The sequence below is a fragment of the Ursus americanus genome, chromosome 35, assembly GCF_024610735.1.
Source record: "Ursus americanus isolate L20-20 chromosome 35, mUrsAme1.1.p, whole genome shotgun sequence".
NCBI lineage: Eukaryota > Metazoa > Chordata > Mammalia > Carnivora > Ursidae > Ursus > Ursus americanus.
In genome coordinates this window covers 5,432,391-5,449,633 of record NC_142161.1, presented here as the reverse complement: position 1 = coordinate 5,449,633, position 17,243 = coordinate 5,432,391, and the positions used below count along the sequence as shown (strand labels likewise).

General features: G+C 56.1%; 4 protein-coding genes across 4 annotated transcripts; 1 reads left to right on the top strand and 3 right to left on the bottom strand.

Moving 5' to 3' along the window:
• Positions 1 to 956: 956 nt before the first annotated feature.
• LTB4R (leukotriene B4 receptor) lies at positions 957 to 4,879 on the bottom strand. Its single transcript, XM_045802656.2, has 2 exons — positions 2,749 to 4,879; positions 957 to 2,136 (listed from the first exon to the last, which is right to left on the bottom strand). Exon 2 carries the CDS (start codon positions 2,078 to 2,080, stop codon positions 1,067 to 1,069), a length of 1,014 nt encoding a protein of 337 aa, XP_045658612.2. The 5' UTR covers positions 2,081 to 2,136; positions 2,749 to 4,879; the 3' UTR covers positions 957 to 1,066.
• Positions 4,880 to 4,921: 42 nt separating this feature from the next.
• LTB4R2 (leukotriene B4 receptor 2) lies at positions 4,922 to 9,177 on the bottom strand. Its single transcript, XM_045802655.2, has 3 exons — positions 9,114 to 9,177; positions 7,100 to 7,194; positions 4,922 to 6,750 (listed from the first exon to the last, which is right to left on the bottom strand). The coding sequence occupies exon 3, from the start codon at positions 6,738 to 6,740 to the stop codon at positions 5,661 to 5,663; it is 1,080 nt and encodes a 359-aa protein (XP_045658611.2). The 5' UTR covers positions 6,741 to 6,750; positions 7,100 to 7,194; positions 9,114 to 9,177; the 3' UTR covers positions 4,922 to 5,660.
• Positions 9,173 to 11,971, top strand: CIDEB (cell death inducing DFFA like effector b). Its single transcript, XM_045802658.2, has 5 exons — positions 9,173 to 9,319; positions 9,635 to 9,779; positions 10,671 to 10,820; positions 11,052 to 11,242; positions 11,398 to 11,971. The coding sequence occupies exons 1-5, from the start codon at positions 9,279 to 9,281 to the stop codon at positions 11,504 to 11,506; spliced, it is 636 nt and encodes a 211-aa protein (XP_045658614.2). The 5' UTR covers positions 9,173 to 9,278; the 3' UTR covers positions 11,507 to 11,971.
• Positions 11,949 to 17,184, bottom strand: NOP9 (NOP9 nucleolar protein). The gene is made up of 10 exons (XM_045802654.2): positions 16,817 to 17,184; positions 16,147 to 16,605; positions 15,252 to 15,362; positions 14,855 to 14,996; positions 14,568 to 14,760; positions 13,789 to 13,929; positions 13,285 to 13,410; positions 12,892 to 13,128; positions 12,572 to 12,677; positions 11,949 to 12,232 (listed from the first exon to the last, which is right to left on the bottom strand). Exons 1-10 carry the CDS (start codon positions 17,112 to 17,114, stop codon positions 12,075 to 12,077), a joined length of 1,971 nt encoding a protein of 656 aa, XP_045658610.1. The 5' UTR covers positions 17,115 to 17,184; the 3' UTR covers positions 11,949 to 12,074.
• Between the last annotated feature and the right edge of the window lie 59 nt (positions 17,185 to 17,243).

The window sequence follows — 17,243 nt, the reverse complement described above, 5'->3', positions numbered from 1 at the left end:
ATCCCTGGTTCATTCCTACTTGTTCATATTTGGGGGTCTGTGAGCCCTATCTTGACACCCTGGGTTTTTTACCGATGTTGCACATGGGTTCTTGGTTTTTCTCCTAGTGGCTCTTTCTTTATGGGAGAGATTCAAAAAGTACCCTGCTGCCACTTCGGCTACCATCTTCCCAAAAACAGAGCCCGTCTGAGGCTCTCCAAAACAACAGTCATCCCTCAGAAAGAATGACTTAACCCTCCCACTTATGGGGATCTTCATCTCCTGAGAATGACCAGGGTCACAGACGGCATCAGAGTGTTTTCTGGGTGCTGGCAGAAAGCTGACCTTTCTGCTTTTATCAGGGCCTAAGATATGATGACTTTGTTTTCAAGGGAGACCCCCTTGGGAAATGGAGGGAAGGAAGGCAGTCCCCTAGAACATTGCCCACTGAAAGGACAAAGATGAGTAGCAGGAAGTTGGAGTCATGGTAACAGTGATACCCATCACAGACTTCAGGGTAGAGGTCCCACAGCAGTGCTAAGTGTACTCAGAACATCTGCTGATTCAGGGAGTCTGGAGTTGATAAGCCCACATGGGTGGTCTTCCTCGGTCAGCTCCTTCAGGGGTCTGTAGCCCTGTGTTGTTCTAAGTATGACCCGCAGAGCACCTGCCTCAGAATGGGAGAGGAGAGGGGGCTCTGGTTTCTGTATCTTTGTGTCCCTTCCAAAGCTAAACTAAAGGATGTGCCTCTCAACTGTTGAGAAGGACCCCCCTAAGGGCGCCCAGGAGCACCCCTCTTGTCCCTAATACACGCGCCCCACACACAGGGTTGACCCAACGTGAGACCAGGTTTAATCGCAAAGCTGCTCCAGGCTTTCACTCTGCCCTTACCTGCCCCGCCCCTCCCTGCTCTTCCGCTCCACCGCACTCGCGTCTTCCTCCTCCTCCTCCTCCTCCTCCTCCTCCTCCTCCTCCTCCTCCTCCTCCTCAGGGTAAACTGGGTCAGGCCAACGTGGGGAGCATTCCGCCGCAAGGACAGCCAGCGTCCTTCCACCAGCAGCAGCAGCACCACCGGCAACCCCCAGGCCTAGTTCAGTTCGCTTTGCTGCAGAGCGTCGATGGAGTCAGCGAGGCTCTCGGAGGGGCCGGGCTCGGAAGGGGCTGGGGCGCCCCTCGCCGTCCGGCCCAGGGTGCCCCCGCGGCGGGCGCTGGACGCCTCGGAGCCGGTGCCCTCCAGCAGCTTGGCGACGAAGCCCACGCCGGCCGAGCGCAGCAGGCCGCCGCCGGCGCACGCGTACAGCACGGGGTTCACGCTGCTGCTCAGGAAGGCCAGCGCGATGAACACGTGGCGCGCCAGGAGCAGCGGGTCTCCCGCCAGCGACGCCCTGCCGGCCAGCACCCGGCCCGCCTCGGCCAGGTTCACCACGTGGTAGGGCAGCCAGAAGGCGGCGAAGGCCAGGATGATGAGCGCCACCAGGCGGCCGGTGCGGCGGCTGCGGCGGAAGCGCCGGGCCTGCAGCCTGCGCCTGATGTCCGAATAGCTGGCGACCACCACCAGGAAGGGCAGCAGGAAGCCGGTGACGGCCTCGAAGAGCAGATGGAACGCCTTGACGCGTTCGCTGGAGTACTTCGGGAAGCACTGCAGGGTCTGGTTGTTCGGTGTCAAGGTCACGGTGCGGTACAAGATGACGGGAATGGCCAGCAGAAGGGACATCACCCAGATGCTTGCTAGCACCCACCAGGCAACGGCCTTGGTACGAACCTTCTGGGACACAAAGGGGAGGGCCACCGCCAGCGAGCGGTCCAGACTCATGGCGGTGATCAGCAGGACGCTGGCGTACATGCTGACTCCACAGGTATAGTGCGACAGGCGGCAGCCCGCCAGTCCGAACACCCAGGTGCCTCGCGCCACAGAGTGGAGGAAAAAGGGGGCGGTAAGCAATACGAACAAGTCCGCCAGGGCCAGGTTCAGCACCAGCAAGGCAGTGACAGAGCGCTTCCGCATCTTTACCAGGATACTCCACACCACAAAGCCGTTGCCAGGAAGCCCCACGGCCAGCGCCACTGACAGTATGACAATAGTCAACGGAATGATGAACATGACACCTAGTGAGGGGGTGCTGTGCAAGACGGAGTGTCCGTGGCCACGGCAAGGACCTGGAGGGCGAGGGCGAACACAAGCGTGAGGGCCGGGGACCCAGGTTTCGTGCCACCCTGGCCACACCTAGCCTGAGCACTCTAGGCCGTCTCCAGCATCAGCAGCAGCAGCAGACATGCCTCTGCAATATACTGCCTTCGTCACGTCATCAGCGGACCATCTTCGGGGCATCTGGCAGAGCACGAAGACTGGTTTTCTAAGTGGACCGTGGGGCTCCTTCCTGCCCATGACCCAGTTGCAAAATACAGAGCAACAGCAGCAGCAGTATTTCCATACCCTTTCTGCCTCCTTCCCTTCTGAGACCCAGAACTAAACGGGGCAGGGGGACCTTCCCTACCAAAGCTGCACCCCTCAAAAGCCTAGGCCAGGCCCTTAGCCCCTTCAGTCCCACTGACTCCCTCCAGTCACCTAGTGACTCTCTCCAGAGCTGCCCAGGGTCCACCAGGAATAACAGGGATGGGGAGGAGTTTGTGAATGGGAGACAAGAACAAGTCCTCCCCAGGCCTTTTACCACTGGTCAGGCTTTCTTTGGAAGTTCCTTTGCACCTTCTCTCACGGTTGTATCCTGCCCCACCACTACCCACTACCTCCCCTACTCCCAGGATACTTACTTCCAGGCTTTGCCGGATACCAGTTGGAAGCAGGTGCCAATCCCACGGTCAGGGTGGAGTGGCGTAGCCTATTCCCAGATCTGCCCCAGTTCCAGGGTCCCAGCCCCAGGTCTGGGTGCTATCAGCTAAGTACGCCAGAGAGGAAGTACCAAGAAGCAGAGGAGGGGGAAGACACATCTTCCTGAGGGTGGGGCTGAAACTCCTAGCCCTCCCTTCACTGAGGGGGAGGGAGAATAGTCTTTGTGTTCCTAGCACAAAAGCCTAGCACAGAGGAAGACTCCTCAGGGGCGGGACCAGATGAAAAGAGCCCAGGCAGGTGCAGTGAGAGGAAAGAGGGGTGAGGGGAGTGAGTTGGCTGGGGTGTGGCCTCAGATGCAGGTCTCGACTGGAGAATTGGACAGAGTAATAAGCTGCCATGCAGGAGAAGGAGGGAGGGAAGCCAGAGAAGGGAAATGGGCTCAAATTGCCAGAATGTTGGGTATCTTTATATGTTGTGTGAATAATGTAGATTTTTAGATTAATAGGAAGTGTAGGTTAGCCCTGTGGCTAGGTTTAGGTAGCATCAGGACTTAAAGAGGACAGCGCCCTGTCTTTGGCTTGGGTTCAAGCCACGAGTGGAGCTGGAGGGGGAGGGCCCTCTCCCAGCACCCCCATCTATTCCTTCATTTAAAAGGGTTGCTTCAGTTCTAGATCAGTCAGCTCTCCCTTCCCTTTGGCAGAAGCCAAACTCCAAACGATCTCCTTAGTATCGCACAGAATGCCAGTTTCTCCACCTTTCCCCCAGCCACTTGCCTTGCGCTTGCCCGTGTGGCTTCCCTGCCACAGGAATTTGGATTGAAGATCTGGGCGCTGGGCAGAGGTCAGCAGCACCTCTTTCCTACCTGCCTGTAGTTGGCTGTCCAGTCCCACCTTAGACACACAGAAAAAGTAGAGGCTGAGCATAGGGAGAGGAGTTGGGGGCAGGGATGCCTCACACCTGCCCTGCCAGGAGGGGAAACCAGGAATGTGCAAAGAAGAACAGCCTCCAAAACGGTCACTCTTCTCCCTTCCTGGCAGGAGGGCAGTCTCCCCCTTTGACCTCTCCTGCAGGGGCTAAGATCGGAAACGTCTTTCCTTCGGTCTGACCGTGAGCCTTCCCGCTTCCCTGCCAACCCTGTCACTCGTCAGGAGAGATGCGACATGTGATGGTGGTCCCTGACATCCCTTACCCTTCGCAGCGTGCCCACGTTCTCTGCTTTGCAAAAGGCCAGCGCAGAGCTGACCAGTAGCTGCGAGGCAGAGGATGTGATGCAAAGAGATGGGCTAAAACCGCAGCACAAAGGCAGAGTTGAGGAAGGGCTTTCTGACCACAGAAGTTGTGAGACGGGGACTATGGAAGAGAGGAAGTTAGGGAGCCTCTGCCCCGGCACATGAGAACAGGAAGAAGCCCCTGCTGCCGGTGTCTGGGGATGAAAGTTCTGGCTCAGAGCTCCAGGGTCAACCAGAGGCTCCTTCTGACAGAGGCTGGGTTGTCTTTGCCTCCTCTCCCAAACTACTCCCCGCCTCTATGTCTCTCAACAGCCTTTCATCCTCACCCCAGACTAGATACTCTAGGCAGACTTCCTGCCCCTCAAATCCAGAGCTCCACCCCGTCCCAGTTCGGGTGGCCCTGGCGTAACCCTGAGAACTGAATTTCCTTTACTATTTCTTGGCCTCTGCCTGGGTGGTGTTAACAGTCACTAAAGCAGAACCTGGGGTGATGGCCCAAGGGAGCACTCAGGTAACCGGCCACCGAAGTTTGCCAGGGACTGAGAGGACTGGGATAAGAGACTTTCAGCACTAAAACTAAGAAAGTCTTGGGCAAACCAGGACGAGTCAGTCACTCTAGTGACCACATGTGTGTGCATGTGGACACCCTCTAAAAGAGAATCCTATCCTAAATCCCCAAACTCAAAAGCATCAGGATCCAGAACAGTTTTGGGACCTAGAGATGGAGAGATTCCAAAAGATGGGGGCCAAGGAGTACAGGAGGGTGCCCAGCAACAGCTAGCTGTCTTGGGAGGAGTCAAGATTTGGCAGCGTGAGAAGGGAGACAAAGGAGAGGGGGCGCCTCCCTGAAAAATTCTTCCTGTCCTCCAGCCATCCACACTATTCCCCATACCCACTCAGCCCCAAGCCCCAAATATCCCCCGTTTAAACATGTGCCTGCTCCTGGTCTCCTTTTTGAGTCAGGTGACCTCTGGGGGAAGAGCTGGATTCAGAGAAGAAGACAAATCTGCCGCCCAGGGCTCCGCCCCCACCCTACCAACCACGAGACAGGAAAACTTTCCTTATAAAGCCGCCAGATCGTCTTTCCCCTTCCGGAGCCAGGTTTTTCTCCACCCAGCTCTTTCAGACCCCAGAAAATGGATCCCATCCCCATCCCTCATTCAAGCACCCGTACCTTTCCTTCCTCTTTCTCCCTTTATTTCCAGAGTGGTTCAATAGGTTGGCCTGGGGGAACCAGGCCACCTGGGCTGGGGAGGACAAGTCAAGATGCCACGGAAGGCTGGCAGTGCCCAGCCCTGGGCTGACCCAACAAAGAACCAGTGGCTTCGGTACAACTCAGGCGTGATGAACCACCAGTGGGGGCGTGCTTATGCCATCATGCAATGCCCGCCCCCAGTGCATTTCACAGTAGCTGTTGACAACAAGTCAACAGCTCTGGCACATGGGCACATGCCAACTTGCAAGCGCACAATACCATCACTGCTTGCAGTCCCTCCGTTCGGCGGGACCTGGGCCTGCCCCAGGTGTATAATAATTCTGCCCATGTAGGTCCAAACTGTGGCCAGAGAAGGGCCCCCAAATGCTTCAGCGTGGCTCCCTGAGTTCTGGGGGAGGAACGATGGAAGGGGACAGGGAAGAGGCAGGCCCGGTTGTAGGGTTTGGTGTCAAGGGTCCCATCCCTGACTGTCCTTCTCCACCCCGCCGCCACCGGGGTCTCCATCACCCCGGCCCTGCCCCACCACTTTTAGTCGAGGGGTAGCTCGGAGCTCCATGGTCCCCTCCCTAGAGCGGCCGCCCCCTCGGGCGTCTCCCGAGCCCTCAAAGAGCCGCGTGAGGAAGCGGGGGCCTGCCCGGGGCAGCAGATCCCCGGCGGTGAAGACGTAGAGCACCGGGTTGACGCTGGAGCTGAAGAAGGCCAAAGCGGTGGTCCCAGCTCGCGCCGCCTGGCCCGCCCCGCCCAGCCTCGCCAGGGCCCCTCCGGGCGGGGCCAGCGCGGCAGCCACCTGCAGCATGTTGACCGCGTGGTAGGGGGCCCAGAGCAAGCCGAAGGCCAGCACGATGGCGCTCACCAGCCGGCCCACCCGCGGCCTGCGCCGCCCGCCGCCCCAGCGGCCGCCCCGCAGCCGCGCCAGCGTCAGGCCGTAGCAGCCGAGCACCAGCCCGAAGGGAAGCACGAAGGCCGTCAGCGTCTCCAGGCTCAGGTGGGCGGCGGCGTGGGCCGGCGACGGGTGGCACAGCTGGCACACACGGTCTCCCCACAGGTGGCGGTAGACGGCGGCCGGGGCGGCGAGCAGCAGCGCGGCCAGCCAGACGGCCAGCAGCAGGCGGCGGGCCAGCGCCGGACTGCGCAGCCGGGGCGCCAGGAACGGCCGGGTGACGGCCAGGCAGCGCTGCAGGCTGAGCAGGCTGGTGAGCAGGACGCTGGCGTACATGCTGAGCGCGCACACGTAGTACACGGCCTTGCAGCCCGCCTGGCCCAGCGGCCACGCCTGCCCCGCCAGGAAGGCCACGAAGAGAGGCGTGAGCAGCAACACCGCGCCGTCGGCCAGCGCCAGGTGCAGCACGAGCGTGGCCGCCAGCGGTCGCCCCCGAGCGGGCCGCCAGCCCACCAAGCTCCACACGACGAAGCCGTTGCCCGGCAGCCCCAGCAGCGCGGCCAGCAGCAGGAAGGCCGTGCCCGTGACCCGCGAGGCCTTCCAGCTCAGCAGCGTCTCGTTCCCCGGGGGCCGGTAGCAGGCCAACATTCTTCTGCACCTACGGGGGCAGTGAGGGGACGGAAAGGGCCATAGAAGGCATTTAGCCGGTAGGGTAAAGCCCCTTCTGCCAGGTGAGAAGGGACTGTGTCTCCTCCACTTCCCTGTCCTCCTGGCTCTGAGCCTTGACTTTACCTCCTGGCGGACACTAGCCCCAACTCAAACACTACTTCTTGGAACCCAGATCCCCTGCTGTCAGTCAGCTGACCTCCCCAGTCCTGACTCCCTGGTTCTCACTTCCTCCACCTCCACCCCTTTAGTTGGGCCCCTCCTTTGTCCAGCCCCATTCCTTCAACTCAGCGCAACTGGTGAGTGGTGGGAAGTCAAGGTACGTGAGCAGATCTACTTACCCAGCGGGGAGCTAGTAGGATCGAGGGCCCACCAGGAGCCTGGGAAGCAGAAAGGCTCAGCAGCGGCGGGTGAGGTGCCTACTCTGGCCCAATGCCTGTCAGGTTTGCAGTGTGAGAAGAGAATGGGGAGGGACAAGGTGGAGCTCTTCTCGGGCCTCTCGCTGGGGCCCCTCCGGCACTCTACTCTTTCCCATCACTAACACGTCCAGGCGTGTGAGAGTCTGCCTCCCTAGGAAACAGGATAAGCTGCAGGGTACAGATAAGGTTCCCAGATCATGTAGGTGAGTGGGGACACCGCTGAGTCCTGACTCTGGGTCCTGCATCTGCACTCATCCCTCCCCCAGTTCTGGCCCCAGTTGTCCCAACCCTGCCACCTGCCTGTTATATGCTCTCAGGCTTTGCTGGCCTGCACTCAGCAGAGAAGGTGACCCAAACTACTCGTTCCCCCAGCTGCTCTATCTTGGCCCATTTCCAGACTTCTGATGCTGCTGAGCCCCCTTTTTCCTCAGCTTCCTACCTACTCCTCTCATCTCGTACCTTAGGCCCTGCCCCAGTCATTCCCCCCTCCCCGGGCGCTCTCACTGGGCTGTCAGTGACAGCCTCCAGTCACGGCGCTGAGTTCTGGAGAATGCAGGGAGATACAAGGGGCTTATAACCTCCTTGAGGCATCATACCACACAACCTCAAAGAGATCCTCCTACCGGGCCGCACCAGGATACAAGATAAGAAGAAAAGAAACGGTGCATTGGTAGAGATATACCGGCAAGAAGGCTTCTCTGGGTGAAGAGGTCAGGCAAAGCCTGGAAATGAAGAAATTTGAGGGGGACCTGGTACACTGATCACGTTGAGGTAAGGGGAAAGACCCCTGCCCAGTCAACAGCTGAAACTGGGGGCTCCCAAGGAGCCAGGACACCAATATTGTCTCAGTTTGGGTTACTTCCAAAGCACAGCCTGAATTAAGGGCCTGTGTACAGGTTATCCCACATCTCGAAGGTCAGCTCAGGAAGCAGGAGTGAGGGAGCAGGCCAGAAGGGAAAAGAGAGCCAGGAAGAGTATGTTGTTGAGTGTCTTCAGTAGGGATCAGGAAGCTCTCAGAGTTACACAGAACACCTCCAGAAAGACAGAAGACTGGGGCATTGGTGCCCCGCTTGTATTCCCCACGGTTTGAGGGCTGTCCCAGAGGCATTATACACATTTGCAGCCTGTGCTTGTCAGGGGGCTGAGTGGGCTGCCACAGCTTCGGACACTGAGGCAGGAAAGCAGGGATTTACACTCATGTGACGGGTTCGGCCTTAGTGAGAGTCCGAGCTTCCATACAAATGCCCACCACCACGGTCACGGAAATCGGAGATGGGACTCAGGACACCAAGTCCCAGTGTGCTCAAAGGACACCCCCTGTTCACATCCCCTTCACGCCCATGAAGTGGCCAAAAGAGAAAGACAAGAGAGAAAGTGACTAATCCAGTGTGGCTAAAGCAAGCCGCTCAGGAGAACGAAGCAGCCCCTCCCCCAGATCAGGGAGGAAGAAGCAGGGAAGCAGGAAGGCCCCGGTCCCAGACAGGATCCTGGTGATCCTGGATCTGTGGAGCAGGATCCATCCTCCCCTCACAGCCCCTGGCACACTGCCTCACCCTTCATCGTGTCCAAGCCCTGCCCGCGATCCCACCGGCTGCCCAGGCCTCCCTTTCCCTAAAGCTGCAGTTTGTGGCTTTCACACTAGGTGGCAGCAAGTACAGCGCAAATCACGTACAACGCAGCTAGAAATTCTCTCCAGAGAAAGAAAAAGACCAGAGATCACATCCCATCCTCTTACATCGTTCCCATTTATGCTTGACACACACTGACACCAGATAGCAGACGCGTGCGCGCGCACACACACACACACACACACACACACACACACACACACAAGCTTCCGTGACTTTTGCAGGCAACTGGGCCTTAATCCCTCCTCCACGATCCTGACTAGGCCCCTCCACTTTCCCTCCCCTTGGACTTTGCCCTGCTTACTGACCTGGCAGGGGGGGCCAGAGTCCGGGGTGACTCATCCCCCACTTCACTGGGGCTCAGATCCCAGCTCTGTAATAGAAAACACTACCACTTCAACCCCAGCACAGCAGAGAACCACCCAGCCTAGAACTCACTTGCAGAGGCAACTCTCCTGCTCCTTCCCGCCACCATGGAGTACCTCTCAGCCCTGAACCCCAGCGGCTTGCTCAGGTGATTTCTAACCCCCCTCTCTACCCTCCAACTCTGAGGGTAGTGCATGGCAACATAATTTCATTCAGCCCCTAGGAGACTTAGAGACTCACGTACCCCTTCCCTTCCCCACCCCCACTTGCCACAGTGGGCTTGTTCAGCTATGGAACCACCACTTCCCACCCCCACTCCATGGTCTCTCCCTCTCTCCCTAGGCTACTCTGATCTCCAAACCTAGATCCCTCCCTAACTCTCCAGGCACCCCCCCACACCCCCAATCATCCCCACTGCAGTCACCAAACTCCTCAGTTCTTGACCTTTCTTCCCAACTGCCAGGTCAGTATCCAATATGAGCTCTGAGTTTGGCCGGAAAGTCTGGACTTCAGCTCCACCACCCCAGCGACCTTTCCGAGTCTGTGATCACAAGCGGACCACCCGGAAAGGTGTGACAGCTGCCACCCGCCAGGAACTGCTAGACAAGGTAAGCAAGTCAAATTCCTAGGTTTCTGTTGCAGGGGCAGCCAGGGGCCTAGAGAAGAGTGAGAACTTGGAGTGGACAGAAAGGCTGAGGTTAGTTAAATGGCTGCCCCCCCCGTCTGAGGGCTAAAAGGGGCAGGGGGGGTACAGTCAGCCCAATGACCAATGCTGCTGTATTTGGGTCAATTCATTTCTTTTCCAGAAGGTAGAGGAAGGAGTAAATACGGAGAGTTGGAGGAATGGCGTTCAGAAGTCTGTCTGGAATGGCGATTTGTATGACAAATCAAGTTCAAGTCCTGATTCTATCAGGATTTGCTGGTTTGCTAGTGTCAAACTGTAGGAAGTTGTTCAATCTCAAAACTTCAGTTTCTTCATCTACAAAAAGGGAATAATGATACACCTTCCTCCTAGGGTTGTCGAAAGGAGTCAAAGAGGACAATGTATGTAAAGTGCTCCATAGATACCTGACACCAATGAAGATGCAAAAAAGGTTAAGGGTCATTATTACTGAAAACAGTTCTGGAGGACTCTCCGAGGGTGGGGGACAGTGAGGTAGGACACTGGAGATAAGACCCAAGGATGGACCTCAACAGAAGCAAGCTAGCTTTTCAATTCCAAGCCAGTAGGAAGGGCTTGAAGGGGAACAGGGGGTGAAGATAGTGACAGGGACAATGACATAGGAGCAAATAGGAAAAGAAGTCAGCCCTTAGTGAGGGTCCCCCAGCAACTGAAGAACTCCGAGCGCTGGAGCCATTTGAAGGGATGGCAGTTCTCCAGGAAGCAGAGTTGGGGTATCAGCCAGCATCTAGGGCCAACCAATAGACGCAGGGTAGCTGGAGAGCGAGGGGCATGGCTAAGCTCTGCCCCTTCCCTCCTGCTTCCTGTGGCTGGGCAGGCGCTGGAGGCCCTGCTGCTGAGTGGGATGCTAACCCTGGTGCTGGAGGAGGACGGGACTGCTGTGGAGAGTGAGGACTTCTTCCAGCTTTTGGAGGACGACACATGCCTGATGGTGCTGGAGTACGGGCAGAGCTGGAGCCCCAGCAGGGTGAGAGGCCCACAGTGGGGCTGTTGTTGACCTCCACTCCTTTCTCTCTCGAGCTTCTCTAGCCAAACATGATCTTGGGGGCAGAGGCACTGGGAGAGGCGAGGAGTTGCCAAGGACACCTTATGGGGGACAAACAGTCCAGGCAAGGGTGGGTCGGACCCAGTGCTGACGGGGAATAGCGGTGGGTGCCAGCGTGTGAGGGTGCATTGCACTGATGGAGGTGCCCTACAGAGTGGGATGCTGTCGTATGGCCTGGGCCGGGAGAAGCCCAAGCACAGCAAGGACATCGCCCGCATCACCTTCGACATATACAAGCAAAACCCTCGAGACCTCTTTGGCAGCCTCAATATCAAAGCCACGTTCTACGGGCTCTACTCCATGAGTTGTGACTTTCAAGGACTCGGCCCAAAGAAAGTACTCAGGTCAGAGACAAACAGGTCCTGTTTCCCCATCCCTCTACCGTTGCAGCCCTCCTAATTCCTTCTGCACTCACCCACCCCATTAGCTCTCCCTTGTGGAAAACCCCCTCGATGGCCTCCTCCCACCCATCCGACTCCATCTTGTCTCTGCCCTTCAGGGAGCTCCTCCGTTGGACCTCTGCACTGCTGCAAGGCCTGGGCCAAATGCTGCTGGGAATTGCCTCCAGCCTTCGCCACATAGTAGAAGGGGCCGAGCAGTGGCACTGACAGCGGCAGGGTCGCCTCCATCCCTACTGAGAAGGGGCTCTGAGCTGCTTTCTGCCCCCAGACTCGTTCCAAGAGACACACTGTGAGGACTGTGATAGCATCGGCTTTGGAGATGTGAGGACAGCGCAGATGAGAGGACTCACCTCATTTCCCCACTGTCTTCTGACCCCATTGTTACAGGCCCCATCAGCATAAGACCTTCCAGCCCTAGCCTATACCCTTTCCCGAAGAATACTGTTTCCTTCCTAGCCATCTTTCCGGCCTCCCACTTACCCTGAAAGGCCATAAGCCCATCCCAAAGCATCTCAATTCCACCCTGATCATTGCTACATCCAGATTCTTTGCACCCCCTTCTGTCCCTAAGCTTCCCAATGCACTGAATTCAGCCCTGACTTGGAGATCTCGATTTCTTTATACCCTCCTCCCCAAAATAACAAGAACATTTCCAATAAAAATATAAAAATATTTATTATTAAGACTTTTGACTCCAACTTAAACTACAAAGGGGACAGGACAGATATGCCCTTTACCCCTCCCCCATCAACACCCAGGCTCAGAGCCAAAGGCCTTAGTCTTCAAGTATTGAGTTCAAAGCCCGCCTCCGCTTGGCCACTGCCCCCTGCTGCTGTTCCCAAGCCTCTCGGCGCTTCAGGAAAGTAGTCAGGGCCACGTTTCGAGCCACATGGTGGCCAAAAGGGTCTCTTATCAGCTCCTGGTTCCGCTCCCCTGCAAATGGAACCACTCAAGTTCAGTATCATGCAGTCACCCACCATGCTCAAAGGGACTCTCCCTGAGTGAAGGCCCCTCCATTTTCCCTGGGCCCTGCGTTGGTCTCGGGATAATTAATACCTCACTCTCCAAAGAGGAGAAGCCAGGGGAGGGGTGGGAGCACAGAGCTGCATAATCAACAGAGGACAAGGCGAGGAGAGCAGACTGCTAAGAACCCAGGGCCAACATCACCCTTTAGAACCGAAGTCTCTGCTGAACTGAAGTCCCCTCTCCAGCCACCCAGCCATCTGAAGTGAGGGAAGTTTGGAAAGGTCAGAGAGAGGTGCCAGTACTCACCCAGCTCAGCAGCAATTTCCTTCCGGGCCCCCAAGGCTGCGCCACTCCAGATGGCATCTAGTACACGGCTGCCATGGCGACTACAGGCCAGAGCCACATATTGTCCCTGCAGTGAGACAAGCAAGGTAGGTCCCCCTAGGGCAGTCCACAAAGGTGTACCGGGGAGGGCAAGGGTGAAGTGAGGTTTCTGAAGTTTACAGGTGGAGCCAAGAGAATCTGGGAACTACACATTCTCTCTTTGACTCTGAAGGACAGTCTCGGGGCAAGCTCATGTTCTCTTAAAGGTATGTTGGTGGGGGCATCAGAGCAGAAACTAGAACCTTTAAGGTCTTCAGCACACGGCGGCGCTGCTTGCGCGTCACGGAGGGGCTGGTCAGGATGGCATCAAGCACGTGCGAGCCAGCAGGGCTCTGGGCTAGAGTCAGAAGTTGTGGTCCCGTCAAGGCACCCAGACTTTGAAGTATAGTACCAGGACTAGAGAAATGCAACAGATGCTGGAGCAGGAGAGACCCCAGGACTGTCACGTCCCCCAGGGCCCTGGCCATGGCCATGTCCACCTGGAAGGACAGGGAGAGGGAATTAGGAGGCAGCCACCAAACTGCCACCTCTGCCTGGATGAAGCCAGAGACCTCACCACTCTCACCACAAGGGTGAAGGCTTTTTTAAACCCTGGCCCCCAGTTAGTCACTGGCTTGGGCCCTCTCCTACCTCACCTGGTGCTCTGCAGGCACTGCCCCGTCCTCTTCCAGCAGGCCGTAGTAGACCTCGTAAGCCATCAAAGTGGCAAAGAGAGGCACACAGGCCACTTGCCGGGAAGAGGGCTCTGCACAGTGGAATGCCTAGAGGGGAAGACAAAACCTAATGAATCTGAGAACTCCCTCATCCCTCACCCTGACTCTCTAGCCAGGGGCAAGCATCAGGAGACGTGAGAGTGTAAGCTGCAAGAGGGCAGGATCTCATCTGCCTTGCTATATCCCCAGCCTCTGTACACATGACAGGGGTCGAACAAACACTTAGTCCTTAAATGGCTCTCTTAGTCCTGAGAGACAATGTTCATTCCAGGGCTATGAGATGGGTTTGGCTTTATTTCTCCCTGTAACTGTGAACTCCTTGGGCATGAGACCTCTTGAGTCCAGAAATACAACCACCAAAGATCAGAGAAGTCCTAACCGGTAGAATTTGAAACAAGGGCATAAACAGGTGGTGGGTAACATCACCTCCAACAACAGCTGCAGGACCTGGGCTTGGTGGGCCCCAACTCTGCGGCAGGCTCCCACCAGGGCAATGACCACCCCTGGGTGACCTTGAGCCAGCACAGCTTCCAGGGCAGGGCTCAGCTCCTCAAACACAGGGGACAGCTGAGGAGAGACACAGAATGAAGAATCTTTGGCATTCCGTAACAGTGGATTACGTTATTCAGGGAAATATTCCTACTGAAAACAACAAAAAATGCTAGATAAGCATTGCCAATATCAGGGTTTTGGTTTGGCCACATAAAGTCCAGGAGAAGGGGGCAGTCTTAGACGTGCTGCCTCACTCGGGGGGAGCAGGGTACTTTAAATGGCCACACTCTCAAGAGAAGCAGATCCTAGAATTAAATCTACCCTTTACCCCAACTCCCAACCCATGAGGTCACAGGCAGGCAGGCCTTGATGCTAAGCAGCAAAGGCAAAAAGCAGCCCTGGCAGCAGCTCCAGTACTCATACAGATTTGTAGCGAAGTACCCAGGGTCCGAACGGACCATGTAACCTCAAGCTGCACACCCGGGTTAAGCCAGTCTCCCGCCAGGTGCCTGAGAAGCTACCACAAATCCTTTCTGGGAAGAAGGCACTTTTGTCCTAAGCTCTGAGAAACCCCCAGGAATAACCTTTCAAGGGAACGGCCAGCACACTGTCAGAGACACTGAGGCAGGCACGCAATAAAATAAGGCCCAATGAACAAGAACTAGCAGAAACAACAAAGTACAGAAAGAGATCCAGCCCCCTTCTCAACTCACCAGCTCAGGGGTAGTAATAGCATCCAATAAACGCTGCAAAGGGAAGTTGGCAATAGGGTGTGCAGCCAGGGCCTGCAGCTGCCCTTGGAAGTGATCCTCAAAGAGGCTCTGAAGCCTCCGGGGCTCCAACACAAGCAGGACCTGCTCCAGGAGTCTGGAGCTCGTCTGATCCCGCAGAAATAGCAGCAGGGGGCTAGGGACAAGGAGGTAGGTGATCAGGCAGCGTTTACTCTACTCCATCTAAAATACCCGCATCACGTCATTCACTTCACACAGTTCGACCATACCTGCCATTTGCTGAGGAGTTGCGGCTACTCAAATAGCCGATCACAGCACTGCAGAGATGAGCACAAAGCTGGGGCTGTTTGCGGTGTAAGATCTGTAAGGCCACTTGAAGGCAGAAGCTGGAGATCTTGTCAGTGATAAAGACTGTGTGTGTGGGGGGGGGGGGGTGCAGAAATAATCAAAGCAGTTCTTCTAAAATCCAGACAACCTGTACGACCTCAAACCTCAAGCAATAAGGTACCAGGGACTATGGTCATAAAGGCTCTATACAGAATCTTTGCAATATCAAACCAGTTCAGATTTGAAGAGGAACACAACTGATCTAAGTAAGGGCTTCGCGTGATGACAATCACCTCCAGAAAAAGAGGCCCTAGACCCTCCTTCTATCACCCTCCTTACCAGCAATGTCCTTCAGAAAGCAAGAGCTCAGGTCCTGAAGGCGATTCAGGAAAGTTTCAGGGACCTCAAAATCAGTTGGCTTACACTCCCGAGCTGGGGCCTTTTGTGAGTCTGAAAGATCAGAAACACGGGCAGTGCTAGGATCACAAACTACCATCCAGGAGGGAGAGTGATTGCACGGGTGATCAAGGATTCAGCTTGGAGATGTGGAACATGTACGAATAGCTCTTCTCATCTGGGTGACTGAACTGAGACTGTTTCTGTTTTAATTTTTCTAAGAAATTTCAACCAGCTCCCCAGTGGTTTACAGGAGATAGGCCAAAGTCTCAGTCAGGAATTCAAGGTGTTCAGAAATCAGGCCTCATCGAAATGCTCTAACCTTATTTCCCAGTTTTTCAAAATGTAGGTCACTGCCTATGAGTGCATCACGAAATCACTTTAGTGACCTTAACCGGGCCTTTTTCGATGGAATGAAACAGAATAAAATAAACCAGAGAAGAAAATATCAAAGTGGGCTGCATATATTAAGAATATTATTTCTCGAAGTTCTGTTTGAGTCCACTATCTGTATACATACACATAGGCAGGTTCGGTGATGTTTTTTAAAAAAAAATTTTTTTTCTCTAAGTTGTAGTTAAAAAAAAGTTTGACATCCATTGCTCAAATGAATCACCTCTTACCCCTGGCCCGTTCTACTAGCTGTCCCCCAAACACACCAATGCATCCTTACCTCTGGGCCTCTGTTCGTACTAATCTTTGGTTTGTTCAGCCTTGTCCTCATTTTTCTGCTAATTCTTCAAAGTCATGAGGAATTACTCTTCCGCTTACTCTCTCCCTCTGGACTTCCTAAACTCTCCTCTCCTCTAGGTCCACTTCCCTCTCTTGTAGTACTTACCAGGTGACTGAGAGCCACGATGTCTGGCTCTCTCAGATTCCAGAAGAGTCCCTCCCAACACCTGCAGCAGAGTTCTGACCACGAAGCTGCCATGTGTGTCTCCACAGTAGAAAACAAAGTCATCACACACCTCAGAGGCTAGTCCCAAAACCAGCTCCTCCAGGGTCTCCAAAGGACTACCCTTGCCATTCTCCTCCTCCTCCACGTCTTCCTCCTCTTTCTCTGCCGGGCTCCTCAGCAATCGAGGCAGCTGCAGCAAAGCACTTTGCAATACATGCACCCCGCATCGATGACAGGCCACAAAGCGCAAGCTGGAGCGCAAAGCAGCCCAGACGCGACACAGCGGTTTCGGGGGACTGAATCCCAACAGTTCCTGCATAATCTCACTGCCAGTCCTGTCTGTGGCCAAGGCTAGGGCCTGAGCCTCCACTTCCTTCATAACATTGTGCACCATCAGTTCTGGATAGACAAGAAAAGAAATACTTTAGAGACTGAGAGAAGAATAAGGTTATGTTCCATCGGTTAACCGAGGGCGGGGGGGAGCGATGAAGAGGATATGGGAGATGAGACTAAGTCCCTACGCCCTGGAGACCCAGGAAAGTTTCCTTGCCTGTCCTGGAATTTACTCCCAACGAATCTCTCTTAGTCCCACCCTGCGGTTGCTCCCCACCTCGTTCTTCTCCGGTCTCCGGAGCCTCTTTCAGCGCGGACAGCGCCCGGCGGAAATACCCCAGAGCTTCGGAGCTCAGGTGCGGGTGCGCATCTATGGCCGACTCCGAGCTCCCGTCGGGAGGCGGGCAAGGTGGCTGCCGGCGGCCTGGTGGGGGGCGCCCCGACCCCTTGGCCCCGCGCCCTCGTTTGCCACCTGCTGGGAACCGGCGCCCGGCCTTGTGGGGGGAGGGCGGACCCAGCCCCATGGGTACTAAAGTCCGCGTCCGTCCACCAAAGCTTCCCCGGCCACAAGGCATCCTCAAGCATTCAGGCGCTTGCCGGGACGGGACGGAGTCTAGAAACGCCAGCGCGCTCGGGGCGCAGCGTATACGTCATAGCCCCGCGACGGCCCCTGGCCGGGCGGCAGTGCGCCTGCTCCCACATTG

Excerpts from the sequence above, each read along its gene's own strand:
- LTB4R (XM_045802656.2), bottom strand. The coding sequence starts at position 2,080 with ATGTTCATCATTCCGTTGACTATTGTCATACTGTCAGTGGCGCTGGCC.
- LTB4R2 (XM_045802655.2), bottom strand. The coding sequence starts at position 6,740 with ATGTTGGCCTGCTACCGGCCCCCGGGGAACGAGACGCTGCTGAGCTGG.
- CIDEB (XM_045802658.2), top strand. The coding sequence starts at position 9,279 with ATGGAGTACCTCTCAGCCCTGAACCCCAGCGGCTTGCTCAG. Across the intron at positions 9,320-9,634 it reads AACCCCAGCGGCTTGCTCAG|GTCAGTATCCAATATGAGCT; the intron begins GTGATTTCTAAC and ends CCCAACTGCCAG. Across the intron at positions 10,821-11,051 it reads AGAGCTGGAGCCCCAGCAGG|AGTGGGATGCTGTCGTATGG; the intron begins GTGAGAGGCCCA and ends GGTGCCCTACAG.
- NOP9 (XM_045802654.2), bottom strand. The coding sequence starts at position 17,114 with ATGCCTTGTGGCCGGGGAAGCTTTGGTGGACGGACGCGGACTTTAGTA. Across the intron at positions 15,363-16,146 it reads TCGTGGCTCTCAGTCACCTG|ACTCACAAAAGGCCCCAGCT; the intron begins GTAAGTACTACA and ends CTGATCTTTCAG. Across the intron at positions 13,930-14,567 it reads CTATTACTACCCCTGAGCTG|CTGTCCCCTGTGTTTGAGGA; the intron begins GTGAGTTGAGAA and ends GTCTCTCCTCAG.